At 36.9% G+C, this 27502-nt stretch overlaps 2 protein-coding genes across 3 annotated transcripts in view; one reads left to right on the plus strand and one right to left on the minus strand.

The window, feature by feature from the left end:
- The window catches only part of LOC125670090 (uncharacterized), a 675065-nt gene that overhangs the window by 281394 nt on the left and 366169 nt on the right, over positions 1–27502 (plus strand). The window lies entirely within an intron of this gene.
- LOC125670134 (uncharacterized) overlaps positions 3389–27502 on the minus strand; it is a 73621-nt gene continuing 49507 nt past the window's right edge. Inside the window, exons 12-27 of one of the 2 annotated variants that reach the window (XM_056162641.1) lie at positions 26445–26553; positions 25942–26192; positions 25404–25649; positions 24128–24569; positions 23814–24007; positions 23251–23484; positions 21182–21352; positions 20661–20821; positions 19596–20313; positions 19334–19466; positions 17762–18009; positions 17353–17527; positions 15399–16673; positions 14175–14269; positions 5172–5221; positions 3389–4583 (exon numbers count right to left, since the gene is read on the minus strand). In XM_056162641.1, the coding sequence (XP_056018616.1) occupies positions 4541–4583; positions 5172–5221; positions 14175–14269; positions 15399–16673; positions 17353–17527; positions 17762–18009; positions 19334–19466; positions 19596–20313; positions 20661–20821; positions 21182–21352; positions 23251–23484; positions 23814–24007; positions 24128–24569; positions 25404–25649; positions 25942–26192; positions 26445–26553 (4545 nt within the window). In that variant the 3' untranslated portion in view covers positions 3389–4540. The remainder of the gene's footprint in view (positions 4584–5171; positions 5222–14174; positions 14270–15398; positions 16674–17352; positions 17528–17761; positions 18010–19333; positions 19467–19595; positions 20314–20660; positions 20822–21181; positions 21353–23250; positions 23485–23813; positions 24008–24127; positions 24570–25403; positions 25650–25941; positions 26193–26444; positions 26554–27502) is intronic. The other variant, XM_048905118.2, reaches the window with a different exon arrangement.

The following is a 27502-nucleotide window of genomic DNA, read 5'->3' on the forward strand; positions in this document are numbered from 1 at the left end:
TTTACTAATGTATATTTATTTTAAGAAATAAATTTCTTTTTTGAAAATTCGTGAGGCCATGAACTGCGACGCTTTATGCCAGAATACATCGTCAGCGCTTCATTCAGTATGCTGGTGTGACGCGGTGCAAGGTTCATATCCTCATGTATTTTCCAAAGAGTGAAAATATTTTTTAAAATTTACATTTTACTTTCATTTCTGTTGGAATTCAACCGTTAAGATAGCTGTACTCCATGTATATTTATCAGGATTCACACAATCATACTATTTCATGCTTTGGAGAATAATTATTAATTCACACAATCATACTATCTCATGCTTTGGAGAATAATTATTAATTCACATAATCATACTATTGCATGCTTTGGAGAATAATTATTAATTCACACAATCGTACTATTTCATGCTTTGGAGAATAATTATTAATCTTTACTAAATGTCCAATGATTCTTGAATAAAAAAAGGGGAAGATAACCAACAATGATGAACATCATAATTCTCTTGATTCTTGAAAATCTTTTACTCTAAATGGCAGGGGAAGGGGGTCATCCTTCACTACAATTCAATTCTTGAATTCATAGCTTCCAAGCAAGCTTGCATTTTTCTCATTCATCTGATAATAAAAGGGCTGTGTACATCTAATATCCACTTATAACACTCAAGGTATCGCTAGAAGAAAGCACAGTTAGGCCTACTGCTAAGATGATTGTTTAATTTATTTCTGTTGTGAACATCGCGGCATACAATCGCTGAGAGTAAATATTATGTACTTATCCCAAATCTTTCTCAGTGTCCGACCCGGTTCTTATTGTCCGACTCGGTTCTTAGTATACTTTTTTTAGTGTCCGAATACCCGGCGTGGTTAGTGCGGATTTGTACTACGAACTTCATACCAGAAAATACGTATATATATGCTACACATGCTAGATTGACTTTAAAATCGCTCCGACAGAGATTTAAAAAATATGGGAAATAGTATTGTTTAGCCTTTGAACTAAATAAATAAGTCTCGAAATAGAATCGATCCGGATTCGGGTAAAAATAATAATAATAAAAATTTTAAAAAAAATTAACCCCACCCCCCCCCCCCATTCGACGTTAGTTGCAATCTAATTAAAATCTAATAAATTGCGTTCGTCGAAAAATACATGAACATTTTTTAATGAAATTCTGTGGTGTATATTAATCACATAACAGTGTGCGTAAAATTTTACCCGACATTCAAAAGCGTTCATTGGCGATGACGGGGTTTTTGTGTACGTTTACGTCACAAGACCTTCAAATCACTTCTTTTCTACAGCCCCATAGTGTAACAACTTACAGTGTATCAACAGATATCTGTGACATTCCCATAGTATGACGGATTATCAACAGATATCTATGACATTCCCATAGTGTGACGGCTCATCAACAGATATCTGTGACATTCCCATAGTGTGACGGCTTATCAACAGATATCTGTGACATTCCCACAGTGTGACGGCTCATCAACAGATATCTGTGACATTCCCATGGTGTAACGGCTCATCAACAGATATCTGTGACATTGCCATAGTGTGACGGCTCATCAACAGATATCTGTGTCATTCCCATAGTGTGACGGCTTATCAACAGATATCTGTGACATTCCCACAGTGTGACGGCTCATCAACAGATATCTGTGACATTCCCATGGTGTAACGGCTCATCAACAGATATCTGTGACATTGCCATAGTGTGACGGCTCATCAACAGATATCTGTGACATTCCCATAGTGTGACGGCTCATCAACAGATATCAGTGACATTCCCATGGTGTAACGGCTTACAGCTTATCAACAGATATATGTGGTATTGATAGTGTAACGGCTTATCAACAGATATCCGTGACATTCCCATGGTGTGACGGCTTATCAACATATATCTATAACATTCCCATGGTGTGACGGCTTATCAACAGATATCAGTGACATTCCCATAGTGTAACGGCTTATCAACAGATATCAGTGACATTCCCATGGTGTAACGGCTCATCAACAGATATCAGTGACATTCCCATGGTGTAACGGCTCATCAACAGATATCTGTGACATTCCCATGGTGTAACGGCTTATGAACAGATATCTGTGACATTCCCATAGTGTGATGGTTCATCAACATATATCTATAACATTCCCATGGTGTAACGGCTCATCAACAGATATCAGTGACATTCCCATAGTGTGACGGCTCATCAACAGATATCTGTGACATTCCCATAGTGTAACGGCTTATCAACAGATATCTGTGACATTCCCATAGTGTAACGGCTTACACAATGAGGGCTATTTAGTGTTTTAGAGATACAATATACATTATGACATTGATTTAACCTTGGTGAAATCTCCGTGTATAATTCCCATAAGGAATCGTTGCATTATAGTAACGTTATGACACGATTATTTTACGCCTTTCCACAAGTGGTGGGAGTTCATTTCATAAAAATCCATTTCATCATTTCAAGTCATTGCGAGAGGAAAAATAGTAACGTGTTTGTGTGAGTGTGTGTGTGTAACCGTGAGCTTGAGGACCTCGGACCACATTCTTTGTTCGATGGATTGATACTTCACACCTAGTTTTGTTAAGAACCCTTTCGATTTTGGTGTCAAAAGGTGGAAGTCACTAGAGGACATCACAGAAAAAAGAAAGTGATACTTTACGTACTAGTATAGCTTTGTTATAAAACGAGAAAGAACTCTGTTGATTTTGGGGTCAAAAGGTCAAGGTGACTACAAAACATCATAGAAAAAGCTTGTAGACACTCTAGAGGTCACGACATTTTTGCTCCATTGATTTGATACTTCACCTGTAGCTTTGATATCAAAAGAGGAAGAACTCTACTGATTTTGGGGTCAAAAGTCACTACAAGACTTCATAAAAGAAGTTTTTAGACACCCCAGACGCCAAATTTTGTTGAATTCATTTGATACTTCACATGCAGCTTTGTTGTCAAAAGATGAAAAATCCAATTGATTTTGGACTCAAAAGGTCAAGTTGCCCGCCGGTACAGGACACTACAGAAAATGCTAATAGACACTCTACTGGGCAAATATTCTGCAGGTCTTTCAGATAAGACCTTAAACTTGAAGGTCCAGTGTCGTGAAAAGGGGACACGATACAAAAGCCTCGCTTTTTATGACCTTGAGCGCCATCTGTTACTTCACATATAGCTTTGTTATCAAGAAAGGAAGAACCCTATTGAGTTTGGGGTCAAAGGTGAAAGTCACCAAGAGACTCCAAAGAAAAGGCTTGTAGACACTCATTGGAAGGGGATATGCCCCGCCTTGTGGAGTTCTTGTATTACCATAATTGGGGTATGATAATGTACATATGTGTATTTTAATCTGTTCCGATAAATAAACAATAAAGAGTCAAGGAATGTGTTCTTTATTCGAATCTATTTAGAGCACACTTATTATATCAAAATTCCGTCATTGTCACCCTCAAAAAACTTCGTATGTTTATCAGCAATCATATCAGTGGTTTGCGAGGTTTGGGGGGAAAATCCCAACAACAACCCTTGTTTTAATTCAAAGATAAACTTATAGTTTAAGCGTTTTTTGTCTTTATTACATTAATAAAGAAAATACAACGGTTTTGTAGAAACATGTGTGTCTTTTTTCTGATGAAATATCGAACCACTGACACGAGGAGAAAAACACGTGTTCAGAAAGGAAGCGATACAGCCCCCTGTACAAAACTTCAGGGAATTGGACGGAAAACATTTTATAACATATAATTTTATCACAAGTGCATATTTGACCCATATGGGCCAAAACAGAGTAAAAACAAGTATATACATTTATAAACTAATATAAGTAACACGTGATGTCTGACCAACATGGACATTCCAGGGATAGTTCAAACAGCAGAATAAACGTCAAGATCTGGATTCAGAATAAATATATATATATATATATATATATATATATATATATATACACGTTGTTCATGAAACTCGCGCAGAACGCGAACGGTTTATACTTTTCAAAAATATATTAATATATTTGTTGTTTATATAAAAGAAAGTTAAAGAAGTGAAATTCATCTTATACAGTAGTATATGAACTACGAAGTCATGATACAAACTATTTTCAATATACAATTCTAGTGAGATCTGTCTAGCTTTTTGCTTCATTAGTTTAATCAGTGCTCAGTAATTACAATAGGCCTAATTGCAAAATTCAATCTCGTGAAATCCTTTATGCAAAACAAAAACTTTTTTTCTTGAAAAGATATCTAATCAACTATATAAAAAAAAACACCACCCAAAAATTAAAAAAAAAGGGCGAATTGAGACGTTTAGATAATTTTTCACCATCACCATTGTGTAACTGTAAACTGTATCACACTGGTCGCCATTTCTGCATTTAGAAGTAAAAACACAGTTCTAATAGATTTAACAATTTGCAATGTACTCCACTTTCAGATTAACACTTGGCGTCACTGAAAGCCAGACTGATGTTTCCAGGAGTCTCGGCTCTCGAGGATGATCGGTTTTGTGGGGGCGGATCCATGTTGTTTAAGAGAAGATCTTCTGGGTTGTAGTTTTCCGTATGTTGACCCTTAATGACAAAACGAGAATGTGTTATATACAGAACATAGAAACTGACAGTTTCAACGCTCTCAAGCTGTCATACTTAATTTCATAAAGACACAAATGAACTCAAAGGAATCCATAAAATACAATAAAATGACAAAGTAGATTTTTATATCATTTCTATAACTAGTATATCCTATACGGATTCCCTAGAGATGCAAAGACATTTCATAAGATAAATTACGTATGGTTTCAGTTAAACTAAAGATAATTTTGAATGAATTATAATACTTTCTTCACTTATTTTAAATTATTGAAAAGTATGTGATGTAAGATACATGTAGCTCAAATTATTTAATAAGAGATTTAAAAAATTGTTTTTAACCATACATATTGCACTTTGATAAATATATTCATGCTTGCAGATTTCATGCATTCCATGGGAGTGTTGAAGCATAAAGAACCTACACCGTGTAGGTTTACTACATTCGACTATATTGCAAGAAAGAAAAATGCTGAGTAAGATTTATATTTGCATGCCATGCCTCTCTCTCAAAAACAACATATTTTTTTACAGACAGAGTCATCGACCAAGATAGCCACCGAATATTACCATTCTACCATCTTATTTTCCATCTTGGAAGGTTGAATTCCATCAAATTCCTAAAAATTCGAATATACTTTTGTAAAAGAAAAAAATAAACTTAAATCTAAGCGGTACCATGCAGTGAAAAAAGACGTGCTTGTGATGTGACCCCCCCCCCCCTCAACACACACAGACAAACATTACTTTGACCTACATTACTATGCATTGAGATGAATATGAGTTTTCACCTTACACAAACACGTTACAGTTTCTATGTGCATTGTGTCGGTCATCCTCACAATGTCAAGGTTTATTGTCAATTTAATTAAAATCAGATCTTCTCTAACCGTTACACTGGATCTAATTAAATCAGATCTTCTCTAACTGTCACACTGGATCTAATTAAAATCAGATCTTCTCTAACCGTTACACTGGAGAAGGATCTGACAGCCTTGCGTTTGAGGTCGTGTTATTTCATCTTCCACACTTGACCAATCAAATGACGACTTTTGCTACCTTGAAAATCACAACAGAGAAGGACGGGAGAATAATCAAAGAAGATGGCGGTGGCCATGATCGATGTTAGAACGCCACAGAAAACATATTTTAATGATAATGGATGTATTAGCATAGAATATTTTCGTTTGCTCTTTCTTTAACGCTGATATTTGGATCGACGCCATTTTTTTTGTGACCTTACAATCCCAATATGCTTCAGTAAAACGATTCCTGATTAGTCCTTGATTCTTTGTCAAGCTGTTGTTGAGAATGTGATCAATAATACAACCTCAAATGCAATGCTGTCAGGAGATCCTTCTCCAGTATAACGGTTAGAGAAGATCTGATTGAATTAGATCCAGTGTAACGGTTAGAGAAGATCTGATTTTAATTAGATCCAGTGTGACAGTTAGAGAAGATCTGATTTTAATTAGATCCAGTGTGACAGTTAGAGAAGACCTGATCTGAATTAGATCCAGTGTGACAGTTAGAGAAGATCTGATTTTAACAAGAGGTACTGTGAGCAATGCTCACTAAGAATACCCCCCGCTTACCCCAATCTCCCAAAGGGTGTTGGTAATAGGTATAAACTACCTCTTTTCTCAGTGTAAAAAACAAATGGCATGACAAACTGAACCATATTGCTACTTCGATGTCTAGTGCGTGTGACCTTTGACCTTTTGACCCCAAAATCGATAGGGAACATCTTCATCCCATGGGTAGTCCATATGTATGATATGGTGACTGTAGGTGGAAAGGATAACGCTTTAGAGCCCGGAAACCATATTGCTACTTCGATGTCCAGTGCGCTTGACCTTTGACCTTTTGACCCCAAAATCGATAGGGAACATCTTCATCCCATGGGTAGTCCATATATATGATATGGTGACGGTAGGTGGAAAGGATAATGCTTTAGAGCCCGGAAATCATTGTGTCTACAGACGGACGGACGGATGGACGGACAGACAGACGGACAAACCGATTCCAGTATACCCCCCCCACAACTTCTTGCGGGGGGTATAATTAGATCCAGTGTGACAGTTAGAGAAGATCTGATTTTAATTAGATCCAGTGTAACGGTTAGAGAAGATCTGATTTTAATTAGATCCAGTGTAACGGTTAGAGAAGATCTGATTTGAATTAGATCCAGTGTAACGGTTATAGAAGATTTGATTTGAATTAGATCCAGTGTAACGGTTAGAGAAGATCTGATTTGAATTAGATCCAGTGTAACGGTTAGAGAAGATCTGATTTGAATTAGATCCAGTGTAACGGTTAGAGAAGATCTGATTTGAATTAGATCCAGTGTAACGGTTAGAGAAGATCTGATTTTAATTAGATCCAGTGTAACGGTTAGAGAAGATCTGATTTTAATTAGATCCAGTGTGACAGTTAGAGAAGATCTGATTTTAATTAGATCCAGTGTAACGGTTAGAGAAGATCTGATTTGAATTAGATCCAGTGTAACGGTTAGAGAAGATCTGATTTTAATTAGATCCAGTGTAACGGTTAGAGAAGATCTGATTTTAATTAGATTGGGTTTTATGTCTACATACCTCTACACAAAAGTTTGCTTTTTTGTATGGAGGTAGGTAAATTAATCACAAAACCTTGACATGGTGAGAATGCCTTTGTGTATTATAGTACATCTAAACTGCCACGTGTTTGTGATAACACTCCATCTTTTGCTGATGTCTGTCCTTGGTCAAGGTCATAGTAGGATAACGATTGTAAAGTGAGCCACCTGTCTTATAATAGTTCACAAAGTCTACCTGATTTATGTCAACACGTACATGATCACACAAAGTTAGCTGAGATTAAAGACCGCAAGTCATAATTTATATTGTAGTAAACATTGTATTAGATTAATACACGTATCAAAACTTCGCTGCAAGTTACGTCCCTTTGCGGGGTTAGCCAAAGGTCAAAGCTACAGACCTGAGCATTTCAAAGGCCAACAGGGAAATACGATTTTTTCACCGAGAGATGACGGACAAGGGACGGGAGTACCTTGCACGACGTATTAATACGTGTATTATAACACACCGTAGTAACAGGAAAGGAGAGACCACATTGTTCACCTGAAAGCCAAGAGGTCAGTAGCGAGCAAAGTTAATGAAAAAGTGAAGAGTCCTCTATAAAATATAGAGTCAGAAAAACACAGTATGAAATCGGATTTGTATCGGGGTTGTTTGATAGATGAACAAGTGAAGATAACAAACAGTGATCAATCTCATAACTCCTATAATGATTACAAAATGAAGAGCAGGGCAAACACGGACCCCTGGATATACCAGAGATGGGATTATGTACATAGGAGGAGTAAGCATTCTCTGTTGACCGGTCGCACCCGCCGTGAGTCCTATAACTTGATCAGATAAACGGAGTACTTCATAACCTAAGGTTCATGATGTGGCTTGCATAGAAAAATATAAACTTGTATTTATTGAAAATATCAACAAATGTTAAGCTTTGAACCCATTGCGGTTAACCTTGACCACGGGGATCATGACAGGAACAAATTTGACCCTTCACTACATGAAGATGCTTGCATATTTATTTGACAATCTGTACCACCGTGCTTCCTAAGTGTAACCGGTCAACATGGGATAAAAAACTAATCCCACCTCTGGCGTGTCCAGGGGACCGTATTTGACTTATTAATAATTTTGTATTTATATTACAACTCGCATTTTCCTCTATGAGCTAACCAATTTCAGCGCGTGACTCAATCCGTTCTTATTGATTATTATATAAATATTGCATGTAGTTGAGGGTAACGTTGTAGCCTCGGTTGACCATGGTTTCTCGAGAGGTGAAAATTTCCAATGTTACCTCAACTACATGCAATCAGGGCCGTAAATTAACCTTCAATTTGGAGGAGGCAGGAAATTAGGCGGGGGTCTGGGGGCCGCCCAGGCCCCCAGACGCTGAGCACATTTTGTGCACACTGAACACATTTCGTGCAAAATCCTTGATTCTAGGGCCTTCTAAGATGTTACTTGATTAACTCATTCTAAAAGAAAGATTTGGAATGCTTTTTAAGGGAGGTATCATGTTCTTAGTTATTGGAAACAACATAAATTCTAATGAACTTTAAATTTTAATTTTTTTTGGCTCAAAAGTTGGAGGAGGCAGCTGCCTCCTCCGCCTCCATGTAATTTACGGCCCTGGCAATATTTGTTTTATTATACAGAATATTATGTAAACAGGAAAGCAGAAAAACTTATTTCTGTTGACATTTGATCAATCACTGTCATGCGATATCTCGTATATCGATACGGGTATTCCCGTTTATTACAAACGCTCAAATGTATGGAGCGCCAAATTAACATAAACTCAAATAATTGAGGATATCTTCAATTATTTGGAGATATAATCAATTCATTTGATGCGCGCAACAATTAAATTAAAGATCTCTTCAAATAATTAATGATATCTTCAATTCTGAATTATCGCGCGCATTAATTGAATTGATAGCATTAATTCTTCAGCTGATTTGACGCGTGCTTTAATTGAATTAATGATCTCTTCAAATGAATTAATGATATCAACAATTGAATTGATGCGCGCTACAATTCCATTGAAGAAAGCAATAATTGATATAGGCTAATGCGCGCATTAAATCAATTGATGAGAGCAATACTTGAATTGATGCGTGCATTAATTCATTTGATGAGAGCAATAATTGATTTAATGCTCGCATTAATTCAATTATTGCTCTTTTCAATTGAATTAATGATATCTTTAATTCATTTGAAGAGATCAATAATTCTTTTAGAGAGAGCAACTATATAATTAGAGATATCTTCAATTCAACATATCCACAATTGAATTAATGGAATTGTTGCTCTCTTTAAAAGAATTGATGCGCGCATTAATTCCTTATACAAAAGCATTGTAAATAATTAAAGATATCTTCAATTGAATTAAAGATATCATCAAATTATTTATACCGAGCTCTAAATCAATTATTGCGAGCAATATTTCTACGAAATTGATGCTCTCATCAATTGAATTGAAGAGAGCAATACTTGAATTAATACGCGAATTAAATCAATTATTGCTATCATTAATTCAATTGATGCGCGCATTAATTCAATTGATGAGAGCAATAATTGAATTGAAGCGCGCATTAATTCATTTGATGAGAGCAATAATTGATTAAATGATTTTTAATGCGCGCATTAATTCAGTTAAAGAGAGCAATAACTTAATTGATGCTATCTTCAAATAATTGAAGATATCTTCAATTATTTGAATTTATATTAATTTGACGCTCCATACAAATGACGTCGTCTAACAATCTAGGGCGAACCGTACGCGCATAAATTTGAAGTATATGATAATTTTTTATAATATCACCCGTTGTCAAGTACTGTTATCCGTTGCTAGATATTATCACTCTGGGGCGCGTGCTCTCTCTGTTCTCAGAGGGTAACAATGTTTTTTTTAAAATTGCTTCTCGACCAATCAGATTCGAGTATTTTAAATGAAAGTATAATAAAAACGCTTTATGAATTAGTTTAAAGCACGCGACTGAGAGAGTGTAATGATTTGAAAAAATACAATCTGTATTAAAAGATCTCGCAAAGTCACAACCTGGATTAAGATTGTGAACTTATGTGGAACACCATCCCATTCTTGTGGTCTCCTAGCTCCAAAATACAGTGCACCGTGCAATATTGACATAAAAGGCAGGATAAAGTGTGACGTCATGTCTATGTTTTGACAAACGTCACAATACGACTGTGACATAGGTGGATCTTAGGAGTTCGTTTTATGCAACAAAATACTTCCAGACTTTTTCAAGCAATGTAAACAAATGGTGATTTAGTAAATGAATAAAAATATAAGAAATGAAGAGCATTTTTTAGCTGTTCATAGTCAATATGAAGGGATTTGGATTTGAGGCAAATTCTCTGTGAATCGCTGCTAGACCTAGCGCGATTCACAGAATTTGCCAGGCTCAAATCCAAATCCGTTCATCCTGATGATAAACAGCTCAAAAGTACTGTTCATTTCTTAAGTATTCTTTATGGGATTTATGAGATTGATCACGGTTCGTAGCTTCACTTTTCATGCTAATAAAATTGACAATTTTTACCCTTGTGGGTTTTGAAAGGAATGCTTTCAAAGCGTTTCCTTCTTTTAAGCAATGTTAAACTTTAAACGTCTATTGAGCCGCGTCCTGCCCCCAGGGATGATGATATGAACCGATCTTAAGCTACACTAAATGTGGATGCTTGACTATTTGTACCCATGTGGTTCTTGATAAGATTTTCAAAGATTCTGGGGACCTACCCGAATTGCTTATTATATTCATAGTTCAATATAACTATATGAATAATATTACTGGATATTTATTTTTACTTCGAAATAACAGTTCATTATAAGTAACTTCAATATATTGGAGTAAACTGTTTAAGCAGCATTTCTGCAAAGTGTAGGCTTTTCACCTACCACATGTTTACCATTTCTTCATTATCTCCATTGGAAAGATATTCCATCCTTGACTTGAACATACTATCTCTCTCTCTCTCTCTCTCTCTCTCTCCTTGGAATGTTTGGGTTGAAAATAGTTACAGAACTGTGGCTCTCTGAGAAAATACTAAGACAGATCAGAGAGCTACATATCCACCCCTTATAAAAAAAATGGGTCAAAGACTCAATTGGCCGGGTTGCAATATTTAGAGTAAATAATTTGGGTAGGGATTTATTTGGTGGTAGTTATCTGTTGCCCCGCTCGACTTACTGCTAATAATGCAGTCACGGACAACATGTCTCTTACTGTTACCGTGAATAGTCACATTTCCACGTTTGAAAGATGTACACTCGGTCGTGGCGAAATAGGACAATGGATGTCTAGAAATTGTGGACGTTGCTGGCTTATTGGCCTCACAAATTCTGCAAAACAGTTTGCCATCACGAAAATTTCCTCCGCCATTTCAGGACTGGGGTTCTTCCTTTACTTTTGCATTTCTCTTTAGACATTGCTACGCCATCTTTTGATGCAGAACTTTCCCCGTGTGATTCTTGAATTTCTTTGTTACATGTACAAGGCTGAGGCTTCTGTTTTTTACTATTGATAAATCCAAAGTGCTCTAAACCTCGTTTTCCCGCCATCTTGATTGTTTTGACCGAGACTAAAAATATTTATTCAGACTTCCGATCCCGATTCTAAAATTTTACTGTTGCCCAAATTTTCCTCACTCGCGAAAATGCGACTTAATTATAATCTCTAGTCGCAAAATTTATTTTCTGGTCGCAAATGCGACCGTTTTACTCGCAACTTGGAGCACTGCTGATATATGTAATATTAAGTAATAATAACTAAAATGAACAATAACTTCAGGTGCTTGAATTGTATATGATTATATGATAAAGAAACAGAATTTCTCTATTTATATTGCAAATTTACAACTCATGCCCAGAAAATTTGACATTCATATATAATTGAATTTTTCCTCAGAGGTAGTGCAACTAAATTTAACCACAAAAGATAATCTCATTTACCTTTTTCAAGTTGAACTCTATTTTAAGTAACAACTTTTTGCTGTAGCGCCCATATTCGACAAAGGTCAGACTTCAAAAAAACCTAGTGCATAACTTCAATATATATACTTACTTTCTGCAAAGTTTCAAGGTTGTACATAAAAAACTGTAGGAGGAGTTGATTTCACAAAATTTCCCAAACCGACCGCCCACCCGCACTTCACCATACTATAGACCGGATTTGCACTTCGTACAACCCGGCCAAAAACCCTTCAATTAACAGCGCACAAAATGTACACGGTTGCGGCCTTGTATCGCTATATTCTTGCATCACCGTCTCATAAATTTAATATAAAAAACACGCATAGTAGAACAATATGTTAGGAATTTTTTTTATATTAAACTTATCAGACGGCAATACAAGAATCCATCGACATGAGGCCCCAACAGGGCACATTTTTGTGCGCCGTAAATCGAAGGTTTTTTTTTTTTTAAATTAGGGATGGATCTGTACATAGCTCCCGGATCTGTTTCAGTATTTTCTCAGAGAGCTACAGTTTTGCAGCTATGCAGCTAGGTTGAAAATTGCTCAGTGGTTTTTGAGAGGAAGAAAAAAATATGCATTGTTTACTGACGAGAGACAGGTTGTGATCAGAAAAAGCTCACTCAAGTCGGTCATCTTAAATAAAAAGAATATACATGTATAGGTACATGTATATATGTATAGAAATCAATCATGACTATGGTCGTGATCTTAACTAACGGTAAGGTAGGTATGTGACTATTAATCAAGAATTGTCATCCTCCGGAGTGCATAAATTTGCCAAAAATGGTAATTTAAACAAAAATTCATGAAGTGTAAACAAACACATGCAATATTGACCTTGATGTTAAGGTCATAAGACTATCATCGAGCTATGCGACACGTCATCTTCTGTAAATGTACACTGTATACACATAACAAACACTGACCGCTTTATTCAAAAGGGAAAGGATCAACCATTTGACTTTAAGGTCAAAAGTAAATCATAATGGGTTAAATTTGTTTGTTTCAAATTTCACCGATATCGATACCGCATCAGCCGAATGTGAAAAGCCAGTTTGACCTATGACCCTAGCCCAGTGAAGGTTTTGGTTACATATCGTGCAAACGCCTGCTATACCACAAGACCTCGCTGTTTACGGTTTCATCGGAAACACCATGATAGCAAGAGGTATAGTCTCTTCTAAAAATAGCCGAGACGAAGCGGAGAAAAAAAAACCAATCAGTCAGAGAAATGTATCCCTTCGAGGAGGAGACATTTCTAAGACTTTCAAAACTGTAGTGCAAGTCCGAGTGGACAATTTCACATGCATTAGCGAGTGCAAGCATTTTACCAGCAGTAAAAAATCCTAAAATTTGCAAAAAATTCGAAGCATGAGGGTTAGCATTTCTCTCTCAAAATGACGCTGGAGTGGGCGACTATTATTAATTCCACATTTTGAATAAAACTGCCTATTACAAAAACTACATTTACATATTCATTTTTTGAATGAATAATTATAAAAACCATAGTAAGAATCTATTGATCATATGATAAATACCACATATTAAATTCTACTTACCTGGAATATTTTTTCAATCTAATTAAAATCAGACTTCTTAGATCCGCGCCGTATAGTATAGGGTGCGGATCTAAGAAGTCTGATTTAGATTTGTCTCAAACAAGATCGATATCTTTATCATACATGTAGCTGCATTGTTATTATCATTATATTAATCATATTAAATTAACTCAAGAGTAACTAGTAAAAAATACCAATCAATATAATTGTATCGTTAGCAGGAGTAGATTCAAGAATTGAAATTAGGGGGAGGGGGTTCACTTCATGAGGCCTTTAAGGCCCTCAGTAGGGCCATGGCTTCTTTTGAAAGAACGCTTCAACCCATTTTTTTTCAATAAAGTTATCTCCTTAGCGGTTGGCTTACACTGAGCTACCCCGTGTTACCCCCAAGAGAATGAAGTTTAATCGACACGCCCCTGCGGTAGTACCCACCTCTCCGTTGTTGACTTCGCCCAGGGTAGTGCGCACCAGTCTCAGTATGTTTGGAGCATCAAACTTAGCATTCATAGGAATGCTTTGCATGTACTCTGTAAAGCAAATAAAGCGCGCTTAAATATACAAAGAAAAAGAGCAGTCGTGACATTTTTGGTTCTTTAAAGGGGGCATGGACACGATTTGGGCTGAAAATGTTCAAATTCTAATTTTCCATTTTTATGCGTAACTAAAGTATTTCTAATGGTCAACCAAAATTTGAATATCAGTTGTTGAGTTATAAGTGAGATACGGCACTCGCAATTCTTTGTTATGTAAACAAGGCTCGTGCCATGTTTTTGTTTACATTAGACTGTTTGATAGAAAATATCGTGTTTAAAACAAAAGAGATGTGCCAAACACTAAAATATATTTAATTGCGTTAAGAATTCACTTATAAATTGAAAAGATCCGCTTTAAACGAAACTTTTACTAGTTTATTTAACCTATGTAAATAAAAACATTACACGAGCCTTGTTTACGTAACAAGGACTTGTGAACTCTGTATCTCCCATGTACCTTCACTACCATCGTCGGAAATCCACGAGTGACCGACCGTGGGTTTCCGACGTTGCTCTAAACATTAAAAATCAAAAAATAAAATTTGAAAACTTTCTGCTCAAATCGTGTCCATGTCCCTTTAAAATAAGTGCGCGAAAACATGCAAAAACTATACGTATTAAAGATCGAAGATAATTGATATTATTTATGTTTTGCTGCGTTTTAAGAAAGGCGTTAATCTGTGCACAGTTCGTTAAGCAAATGAGGAACTACAGCAATACTAAGCAGGTATTTTCAAAATACTTTTCTTAAGGAGGAATAACACACCAGAGAAATTTGATGTAGTGGATGAAAAGTACAATACTATTTTGAAATTAAACACTTTAAAATTTAATTTATTTAGTCGAAATATGCAGTTTTAGTAGAATTTGATATGAAAAAAGAATCTAAAATCTTCCCTGGACTCGTACCCGCGATTTACAGATCAGCAGTTGACACGTTAACGGCTGAACTACTCAACAAAATTTAAAAGACATATACAAATATTGCTGATATTAATATTTTCATTCGTGGTTTAAAAGGAAGGCAGCCATTATATTATAACAATGCAGTATTATACCTCCTTAAATTTCAAACTTTACACTATAGAAATGGAATGGTATGGTGTTTATTGACAAAGCTTACTTTTCTTTGCTTCCGTATTTTTGGAGACGGGCACATCTGCTTTGTATGCAATACCAATGATATCCTTTAAGGACTTGGTTAGCATATCAACAATACCAAACATGTCACCTTTCTGCACCGCGTCGCTTCTGACTTCGTTGATACTTTTGTTAAGTATGGCAGCAAACATTGTGATGAGTGTAAAGAGAACACAGAATACGTATGTAAAGTAGTAAAATTGCGCGAGCTGTGGGGCTGCCATGATCATGGTGTCCAGACTGTTTTTACCAATCAAGGCGTTTGTCAAAGTTCCCCAAGAGGTGAAAATACTTCTGTATTCGTAAAGGGTACGTCCGAATATAAGATACCCAAATATGACATACCCTCCAAACACCATACCGAAGACGACACCAAATCCCATGATTTCTCGCGCGGCATTGGTGACCACGGTTATGATTTCCGTCAGCTTCTGATTATAACCGAGGATTCGAAGTATTCTCAGAGTGGCAATGAACACGAGAATGGACATGAGGATGTTAAATACCATATCCCAAACAACAATATGAAAGAAATTGATGAAATTATTTTCTCCTGTTAGTTTGTCGTCGTAAAACTTGTCCATGGCTGTATTTGTGTACATCAGTCTAAGAATAAAGATGGTGATAGCCGCATATCCCAGAAACAAACAGACGGTATCCACAATGTTCCAAGTTACTTTATAATATTTGCAAAGTCCATCCTTTCGAATTCCCTTGAATGTATTGAAAGTGAGAATAAGTTGATACACAATGTACACAAAGTAGCAAATCATGGCAAAGGTTCCCATTGCATCCAGTGAAACTATCGGTCTAAACGGATTGGTCTCGGTCCACGTGAAAGACCCGCCCATTTCTGTTATTTCTGTAATGTACGTTGCATAAGTAAAAAGATTAACATTTGGGTTATAAAGAGTAAATTCCACCAAGATGGCGCGGGTGCCCCTGTCAATCCAGTTGTAAGTTTCCAGTTCGCTCATCAGATTCTTGGCCTGTAGTCTGCTGGCCGGTAACTTAAGGATGTAACCACCTCCCCCGTACGTATTGTATTCGCCTGTTAATGGGAGACCCCAAATATCAATAGCTTTCGTGAATCGCCAGGCTTCCGACGTTTGGAAGAGGGCCTTGTATTCAGCTGTGTCGCAAGCAGTAGCATTGAAAGTTTTCCATCCAAGACAGTACTCCTTCTCATCCTCTTGATACATGTCGTAGTAGTTAACACAGTAGTAAGGCCAAGTCAGTTTATGGTAATAACATTCCCCTGAAATGAATTACGATTATGCAACAGTCTCTCACTATATATAAATTATTGAATTTGCATCAGTCTCTCATGATATATAAATCAGTCTCTCAGATATGTAAATTATTGAATATATGCACCAGTCTCTCATGATATATAAATTATTGAATATGCACCAGTCTCTCATGATATATGAATTATTGAATATGCATCAGTCTCTTACGAAATATAAATTACTGAATATGCATTAGTCATGATATATAAATTATTGAATATGCATGTCTCTCACGAAATATAAATTATTGAATATGCATAAGTCATGATATATAAATTATTGAATATGCATGTCTCTCACGAAATATAAATTATTGAATATGCATCAGTCTCTCACGAAACATAAATTATTGAATATGCATCAGTCTCTCATGATATATGGTTTATTTCCTACTCCATCTACTGTTATTAGCAAATAAACATTTGATGAAAATGTATTATTTCTCAACAAAGTGAAGATAACGAAGAGAAATCAATCTCATCAATTCTATAAAAGAAAGAAAATGAAGAGAAGGGCAAACACGGACCCTTGGGCACACTAGAGGTGTGATTTTGTGCTTATGAGGAGTACACATCCTCTGTTGACCGGTCACACCCGTTTGCCTAAAATTGAATGAATATTTTAGAAGAAAGTACGACAGAGTACCCTTTCCCATGCGGACTTGTCGAAGTCGTCCAGGTCCTACACGAATGCTTGAAAGGTCCCCAAAGTACTTTTTATCTTGAACTCCCAGACTGGCACCCGAGTATTGCGTTTCTGGGTAGTAAGTTGGAATGAAAGTCTTATCCATCCAGGAATAAAAGTCTTTAGTTTGGTTGATCTGTGAATAAAAAATATTTTTAAATAGTTAATCAAACATGCCGAGAGCTGATCGCCATTTAATTTGAGAATGGTGAATTGACGTAAAAACTCATATTTTGTTAAAATGACAGTTATGTCACCATTAACTTCAATATTTCAAAGTCTATTTTGAAAACTTTTGAACGATATTGTTCACAGAATGTATAGAAGAAGGCACTAGCTGAAGCAGAATGGTAGACACAAAGATGTGTACCCCGGAGAAACCCAACTGTCCATAGCCATGGCCCACGAGGTAGTTCTCTAAATTGGATTTCATGAAAAAGGCTCTATGGTCGCGCTCAATGTAGCTGATGCTATAGATGATAAACATGAAAATGGCATAAAAGATGAGGTTCATCAGCGCCTCCTGTGCTCGGAGTTCCTGCTTTCTTTTTGCCCTCAGCTTTTCCAGATCTGACTGAGGCGGAGGTTCGGATTTGTTGAATATCCCATTCACGAATGCTACAATGCATACACATAAGATGAATTGAAACACATTTCCCAAAAGCCTACGTATTGAAAATGGCAGTAGCATTATGGTTAATGTAACATTTATGAAGGTAAATTGGTGTAGTACATTCAATAGTATCATGAGTACAGTGCATAGCTTGGGAGAGGAATCAGTGTAGTTCTAAAACATTAACCTTCCGTATTCTTAGTTAAGTGTTATTTTGTAATTTAAGACATTAATGTATAAAGTACCCTTGTCAATTACCTGTATATATACATATAAACTGAAAAGGTGAAGATAACGAACAGTGATCAATATCATAACTCCTATAAGGAATAAAAAAATAAAGAGTTGGGCAAAAAAGGACCCCTGGATATACCAGAGATGGGAGCAGGTACATCTTCTGTCAACCGGTCACACCAGCCGTGAGCCCAATATCGTAATCAGGTATACGGAGTAATCCGTAGTCAAAAATCAGCGTATAAAGAACGGTCTAACAATAGGTATGAAACACGTCAGCCAGCATCTGATCCAATGAAAGGTTGTCTTGGCAAACTGGATTATTTAACGACCATAGAATTTGCGAAATGCTGACTTTAAAAAGACTGCTGAACCCCCTATAACATCGACTTGTTTGTCAGTAACCTGCCTCGACTTAAAAACTGATCATACACAGATCAAGCTCTTGTGTATCGAATCAGTTGAGAGACATAAACACCTTATGCAGATGATGTAATATAATATAAAGGTCTAATTTTCCTTTATACATCTATACAATTACAAACCGTCGCATTAAATCAACTTTTATTCTCGTGCGAGAAATTTTCGCGAGAACATCATCATCGCGAATATTTCTCGCAACGAACCAGTACTTTAATGTTTCTTGTATGTTTAAGATAATCTCTGTCGTGAAAATTAGTCGCCATGGACTAGTTCATAGCTGGTAAATCGCGAAACATTGTCGTCGCGATTGATTGACTGTATATTGTGTAACGTTCAACTCGAGAATTTTTCACTCATAGAGACGTCACCATTTCCGGTGAAGGGGTTCAATATTGAGGCTTATGTTCGGCACTTATGGCATTTGAGCAGGGAGGGATCTTGGTTTTTGCGGTCTTATCCGAAGGACCGCCCCATTTAATTGCCTCTTATGACAAGCAAGGGGTACAGAGGATCTATTCTAACCCGTCGCGAATAAACTTTGGTTTACAATATTCCCATCACATCGACAGATTAACTGTGAAGGTTAGAAAATGCAATTTAGAACATGTGACTGCCACTGAAAACCATGTTCCAAAATACTGAGAATTTTCCAATAAACTAATAAATTCTTACCCATGTAACTGCGTTCTGAGCCGGAATTATATTGAGAGGCCGCTGATTTTAACTTGCTGAGATCCATCCCTGGTGTTTCGCCATCTGCCGGTTGTTTAAACAGCATTGCAAGCAAGACAGCGATAACTATTACCTAAGATACACACAGATACATTTTCTTTAATCTATTATTTCCTTTACAGGTAAGTAGTAATTTCAGATCTACGTTTTAGTTAGTTGTTTTTTTTTTTAATAAAGCTTAAAGTGTGTATGATAAAAATACCTTTAATGGATCGACACAAATCAAGGACTCAAAGAAGGAGAAGAAAAAAGAAGAGAGCCATTCTTCGGCCTTAGATTTCCCCCATTCCATACTATATAGGATGAGGAAAAACGCAGAAGTAATGACAGCTAACCACACGACAACCCAGGCAACATAAGCAATCCAGTGGGGCAATGGGAGATGGTCCTTGGTGAAGAAATCCTCGCCGTTAAAAGCCCTCTTTTTCAATCCTTCATTCATATTTCTTTTGACTTTTACGTTCAGGTCTGCAGCTGTTTTTTCATTTTTGTGGTTTATTTCCATTTTCGGTTTACACTTTTTGAATGCCATTGTGACAAACATGATTGGAGGTGTAGTCAATGCTATTCCGATTAAAGATACATAGACAGTGGATAGAGAGAAGCGAAGGAAACCAATCTGGACTTCGTTGGTGTTTTGGTCTTCAGAGGAGGATTTAAAGAACATGGCGTTCGCAATCATTGTCAGGAATAAGAGAGCCAACAGACATGATAAACGTTGGAGTCTGCTGAATGGACTTCTTTCTGGGCGGATCATGAGAGAAAGCCAGAGGTGGTTTTCGGTTAAATTGAATTGAGCATGCTGGGAAAATAGAGTACTGAATGCCACTAGATTGTCTCTTCCGCAAACTGGAACGACCCGTTCGACCTGTCCATCATCTTGATCCAATGCCAACCATCGGTCACAAAGGAACACATATCTGTTAAACGAAAATCTTGATAAACTTCTCTTGAATATAAAAATGAAGATAACGAACAGTGATCAATCTTAGGATTCCTATAAAGAATACAAAATCAAGAGTAGGGCAACAACGGACCACTGGACACACCAGAGGCGGGATCAGGTGCCTAGGAGGAGTAAGGATTCCTTGTTGACCTTCTACCCACCGTAAGCCCTATATCTTGATCAGGTAAACCGAATGATCCATAGTCAAAATTAGTATGTCAAGAATGGCCTAACAACTAGTATGAAACATGCCAGAGAGCATTTTACCTTATAGAAGCAAATAATCAACATGGATGAATAAACAGTTACTGTAATTGATACCTCGTGTTGGTCTGAGGGTCATCCACCACAACTTTGTTAAGATACCAGTTTTGAGTGTCTCCAGATCCGGAATTGTCATGCCAGACACGTATGTAAGTTAGCGAACCAAGAGAATCTTTTGTACCCATGAAGAACTTCTTAACACTGCCAGTACTGAAACCCTACACAAATTAGATGTTTGAGCTTCTGGGATATATGAAAAAAATCATTTGAATACAGTAAAATATGTTTATAACAAATTAACTCTGCGAAACGATATTCATTTCCCTATGAGAGGAAGAAACCGAACATTTCATTGAGAGTAACGAAGTTTGATTATAAGGAACTGTTTTTCATTGGCCCAAGAGGTTCGCTATAATCATGTTTTAATGTACTCAAATGCTTTACATACATTCAAAAGTGGTCCGGTGATCATACTAAACACAAACTGACATCCAACAAGTGTAAAACTTTGTTTGTAGTCACAACAGGAATTTGTAAACCCTTTACCAGTTTGATACAGATTTCAGAGATAAGTATACCTCTTTCATGCCGTCGCTGAGGATTCGTACACCGGAGTCGTCCTCCTCCCCCGCCAGGACGAAATTGACCACGGATTTTGTTCCTGCTCCACGTCTGAGACCAGTATGAACCGTAATCATGTAGAAATAGTCATCAGTGGCGTCACTGTCCACCAGGAAGTGAATAGCCCACTTTCAAAAAAGGGAGATAATTCATTACAGGTATTACTGACACATACTTTTATCTGTGTCTTTGGAAACTACAATTTCACACATCCGTATAATAAAATTCAATTCTAACAGAAGTGACGTATTGAAACATATACTCTAGGACAAAAATGGAGTTATTAACACTCCTTCTTAAATGACGAAAGCGTATTTTGACACTAACACGCGATAAACAGAGATTGGTCGTGTCTATTGATCAGTATTCCCATAGTCTAGGAAATACTTTGTTACAGTGTTAAACTATGAATGAAAGGTGAAGATAACGAATAGTGACCAATCTCATAACTGATACTAGAATTTACTGCCCTATGGATCATGTCCGTGTAGCGTGCAATACCGTTACAAGAATGTTGCGAGAATTCCATCGTCATTGAAAGCAAGTTATACAACTTGATTTGATGGTCCAGCAGTCTAGCGAGCTGGTCACGCGGTACGAGGAGGTGTGGTTATGAAGGTCCGGAATTTACCCTCGAGCTGGGACGGAAGTGGATTTCTACTTATAGTGAATTCCTCTTTGGTTTAAATTCCATTGAAAGAGTGAGAAAGATAATATTTTTCGTACGAAATTGACCTGGCCATGGATTTCTCATTTCAAAATTACTCTTTTAACTTTTTACTTTTCAAATGTTAAAAAATATTTCTGCACGGTTCCAGAACTTGTCTCCCTTGGGATAAATAAGAGCATTTCATTAGATGTAAAGCAGATCTAGCGTAATAAACAAGAGACCCATGGGCAACAAAACTCACCTTAACCACCTTGATGTGAATTTCAGTCCTACTTTGACTTATCCCCCTTCCCACCAAGCTAAGCTTCATACATATACAAAATGTATAACTGATCAACTGTATACTGTAGATTCCCAAACATACCCGAGGAATCTATTATCGCGTAATTTCGCGAGAGGCATCATTCGTTGGTAAAATACTTGCAAGAACTCTTGAATAACGACACGCGAATTCATGTTCATGCGAATTGATGTATACAAGTCATTTCCCCTTATTAAGCACTCGCGTAAAATAAAAAAAAACTATAGTATTATGTGATGATTGCTTTAGCTGTTACCCATGGGAGCAAGATTATAATTCATATCTGAAAGCTAATTTTGCACCTAAAGTGAATTTCACCTTATAATCATTTGAACTTAAAACGATAGCGATTGGTATTACAAAGTTTATCCTAAAATATATTGGATAATCTTTAATTACAAATTTGGGCGTTTTCTCGTTAGTTTTCTGCTATAAATCCATATACTGAAATTTGTTATAGGTCACATGCGTCCAAGTAAGGATCTGCGACAATGCAATATCCCCTACGTGAGGGTACATGCACTTCATGCTAGAATTGAAGTATTGACACAATGTGTTCTTAGTGGGATATATTCGTGAATCCGCCAGCTTATTCAACGATGACAGGCCTATCTTGTGACCTGTCTCCATGTTGACATTAACACAAACAAAACCCCAGAAATCTTTCAACTCATCACTTTCACAAAGAAGGGAATGTCATAGGTTTGTATGCGTGTGGTATTTCAATAGTTAATGTGAAATGCAAACGCTTTTACATCTCCATAAATACTACTGTTCATTTAATCGTTTGAACTGAGATCAGAGAGATCCAGACTTCAACAAAGGGATCTATTTCTGTTCGTGTAATTTATTTTGTGAGAACAGTGTCATCGATGTTTTCAGTATGTATGTCTGCAAGAGGGGAGCTTTAATATTGAAATAGTTGCGTGGAATATTAATTTTTCATGTTTGCATAATGAAAACGAGTGTTTGGTCCCAATGTCTCTTCCCTCTTTGTGTTCATGTATCTTGATAAAATTCTCATAAAAGCACCAGAGCAAATCAATGAAACCTACCCTTTCTGCATCCTTATTGTCCTCTCTACGTAGAAAGATGGCTGCTATGACGTAAATCACAAGAAGGGCGATTACGGTGCCATAAACAGCTGCATTAGAAGGATCAAATTTACTCCAAACGGTATTGAAATCAATCATGTTGGGGGGAACGTAGAAGGTTGACGCAAAAATGTTTCCTGACGAGGTGCTGGGGCACCTGCATATTGTCTCATTAAGAGTGCTCATTGGTAAGACCTGTAATGCAGTGATATGACACAGATTGGTAGGAAACAAATGTTTAAGAACTTACAGAGTAACACTGAAATGAATTGAACATAACATGGAAAAAACTTCTACATTTTCTAATTTACACTTATTAGAATAAGATTTATAGATACAGTGTATGATCCTGACTCAAATATGCGATAGGAAGGATAAATCAAAATCTAAAACATTCTGTATGATTTTAATCCTTGTTTTTTAGGGGACCCTAAATTTTAAGAATTGCTGACCTAGAGGTGGTTTGTCTGTAACACAGAATAATCAATAATATCAAGGTAGTACAGTACAAATGTGTTCAGTACCGTGCAGCCATTAGAAACCCAAGCCTTCGCGCGGGCATCCCACGCTCTGCAGCCCGTCGTCACGATGATGACACTGAAATTGGCGTCAACTGCTTGCAAAGTGGAGTTTGTGGAACCTAACGGCGCGGCTGTTGTAGCTGAAATCGCCTGACGCTTTTTCCTGGTTCTTACAGCAAACGAACTGTAGTCTGCCACTTTAAAAGTCAAACGCATTTTTATACTTACTTTTTTTTTACCATTTGAATGAATTTAATACATATGTATACTTATTGGTAATTTTCCATTTTAAACATATTCAATACCGTGTTACTTACCTTCTATGGGTTTGAGGCCAATATAACACGTTCCTTTACTACACAGTCCTTGTCTGATGAAAGATTTAAACCCGTATCCTGTCCAGTCAGCGGTACTTAACGTCTTAGAGAAGTCGTAGGAGGAGGACTTTGGATACGTCAGATCACCAAAATACAGTGTGTACAGAGACCACGTGCTCTGTACATTGGGATCCATATTGTGTGGTTTCACGTAGGCGATGGCCACGTCCCCCTCGTTTTCCATCCTGAATGAGATGTAAATGATTTTCTCCGGATCATTGGGGTCCATTTTCGGTATGTAATCCTGATACTGTACACTTCTTTTGTTGTCGAATTTCACATCCGGGCGAATGTCTCCGCTTACCATGACGGATGTCACGGGGGATGTCACTGCGGAGGCGTCAGATCCGAACATATAGGGGTTCTTGTCATGAACAGCAATCTAAATTCACAACAGTGCAAAATATATTTCACTCCTTTTATTCATCTATTCATTTTCAAATATTTAACAGTGCCCAAACAAATCCAACTCTATTTTTGAAAGTGTAAAAAAGAAAAGAAGTTTTTAAAAATCAATAACGTGTTGTGTTTAAATAATGCGCATGTCGTCAAAATAGTCTTCGCTGAAAAATAACAACAACGGCACAATATCTTCTTACAACATATTTTGAGAGATTAGCCCTCCACTTATATATGACAATGAGACAATAATGGACACTAATCAATCTCATAATACCTATCAAGAATACAAAATTTAACGTAGGGCAAACACGGATCCCTGGATATAGCAGAAGTGGAATCAGGTGCATAGGAGGAGTAAGTATCCCCAGTTGACACATTATATACCCACCGTGAGCCCTTTATCTTGATCAGGTAAACGGAGTAATCCGTAGTCAAAATCAGTATGTAAAGAACGGCCTAATGCAAGGTGAAGATAACGAACAGTGATCAATCTCATAACTCCTATAAGCAATACAAAATAGATAGTTGGGCAAACACGGACCCCTTGACACATCAGAGGTGGGATCAGGTGCCTAGGAGGAGTAAGCATCCCCTGTTGACCGGTCACACCCGCCGTGAGCCCTATATCTTGATCAGGTAAACGGAGTTATCCGCAGTCAAAATCAGTGTGCCAAGAACGGCTTAACAATCGGTATGAAACACGTCCTAATAATTCGCATATGTCAGACAGCATTCAACCTAATCACATATTGTGTATCTAACCTCATTAAAACAGCAACAATATTTTACAACTAGATTTATAATGAAAGCAGACCTTCACGTCCAGTATTGTCTGGTTCCCATCCCCAGAGCTATTTCCGTCGGTTCCAAAGTCGAGCTGGATTCCACTAATAAGCTGCTCCGTTCTGTTCATGATACTTGCGATCGTAACTTTCTCAGTACTGACTTTCAGGCCGCCTTGTGATAAAAGAGATGCTCCTTCGCCAACCTCTTGCGTTAACAAAAGGACGGCTTGCATGTCCAATAATGCAGATTCGATTTTACCTATGTTTTCCTGTGCCTGTGAGATAAATCATTCAAAGTATCACCATAATGGTAACCTTTCGTAATCGAAAAACCAAAATATCTACCTTATCAAATGACGATAAACTTGATCAGAAATACTGTAAACGGGTCATAATGCCGCGAAATAACAATTTCTGTTTTATTCGCAGGTTGAGAATGACTCGGATTTCTTGGATTGCCATTGTAGGTCTTGATCGCGTATATAGCGTAAATTAATCCCACTAAATTAAAGTATATTTACAATATATAAGTACGTAATGTGTACAAAGAAAAAAATGAAAACGCACAAAGACTGCCTGTTGTTGTTGCTTTTGCTGTTCTTCGATTCTGACTTTGTACAAAAGTTCGGCCTTTGTCCGGATTTCCTCAGTTGTCATTGGGGTCATTGTAGTTCCCAGAAGGTCAGCCTGGGTTTTTTCTTGTTCTTGTGTATCCGTCAGTTCAGCAATGATAGATTCAACTGTGATCTCAGCGGTTAAATCCATTACAGCAGCAGGTAACATGGACGTCAAAATACTATCCAAAACCTTTGCAGTACCTGGTGTTAGAGGATTGGGAATGTATAAACACGTTTCTTATGAAAAAAAAATTCGTATTATGTTTTAATTTGATTAACAAGTTAAAGAAGCATGTCTTTATTCTTATATCGTCAACATATTGACTCTTGATGTCATCAACATCAACTGGTTTTTCATGACGAGTAGGATACCGTGATGGATGCCTTGCGGGAGATATAAAGGAGCACTAATGAGAGAAGTTACGCAGTATTAACTACATCTGTTCCACTCACTTTGTATAGAACTTTGAATGCTCTGTAAGCTTTCCACGGGAAATGGTTTAGCCATGGATGAATTCTTCATACTTGTCATCATTGCCTGGACCACTGAAGTTGAGGCAACCTGTTTCAAGGGCATTGTAAGATATTTTTTAAAAGTCGCAGCATCTTTTACTTTGAATTTAAGGACGAATAATACATTTGCATAATTGCTGATTTCCTTTTGAAACTAAATGAAAATATACACATTAGCAATACCAGGTATATGTACATTGTATATTCCTTTAAAATGAAAGAGTAAAGATAACCAACAGCGATCAATATCAAAATTCCTATAAATAATACAAAACTACAAGTAGGGCAAACACGGACCACAGAATACATCATACGTGGGATCAGGTGTCGAGGATGAGTAAGCATCCCCTATCGACCGGTCACACCCGCCGTGAGCCCTTTATCTTGATCATGTAAACGGAGTAAGCCGTAGTCAAAATCGGTATGTGAATAACAGCCTAGCTATTGACATGAAACACACCAAACGGCATTCGACCTAACGGCAGGTTGTATTTGCAAATAAGACAATTGTAACGACCATATAATTTGCTAAATACTGACTTCAAGTTAGACTGTTGAACCTTTTGTAACATTAATTACCTTATTTGCCAGTAACTTGCCTCTATTCAAAAATTGATCATACACAAATCATGTTCTTGCGTATCGAATCAGTTGAGTGACATAAACACCATATTCATGTGATAGTGGGATATCAGTAAAAAAAAAAAAAACACCAAAAAAACCCCGCTAACGCGCTTCATGAAAAGTATGCCGGTGTGAAGTGTTGCAGTTCATACCCTCATGTATTTCGTAAATGAAATTGATTTATTATATTTACATTTGACTTTCATTTCTATCGGAATTTCCAGCAGTTACAATAGATGTCATAAATTTACCAAGATGCATACAAGCATTGTTCACAACAGCAGCGCATTTATGAATAAATGGATGTCATTACATTTTGTAAAGATGTCAAAGGAAAACACGGGGAGTAGTGAATGATTAATATTTTTTACCCT

Source organism: Ostrea edulis, chromosome 4, assembly GCF_947568905.1.
Source record: "Ostrea edulis chromosome 4, xbOstEdul1.1, whole genome shotgun sequence".
NCBI classification, from domain to species: Eukaryota; Metazoa; Mollusca; class Bivalvia; order Ostreida; family Ostreidae; genus Ostrea; species Ostrea edulis.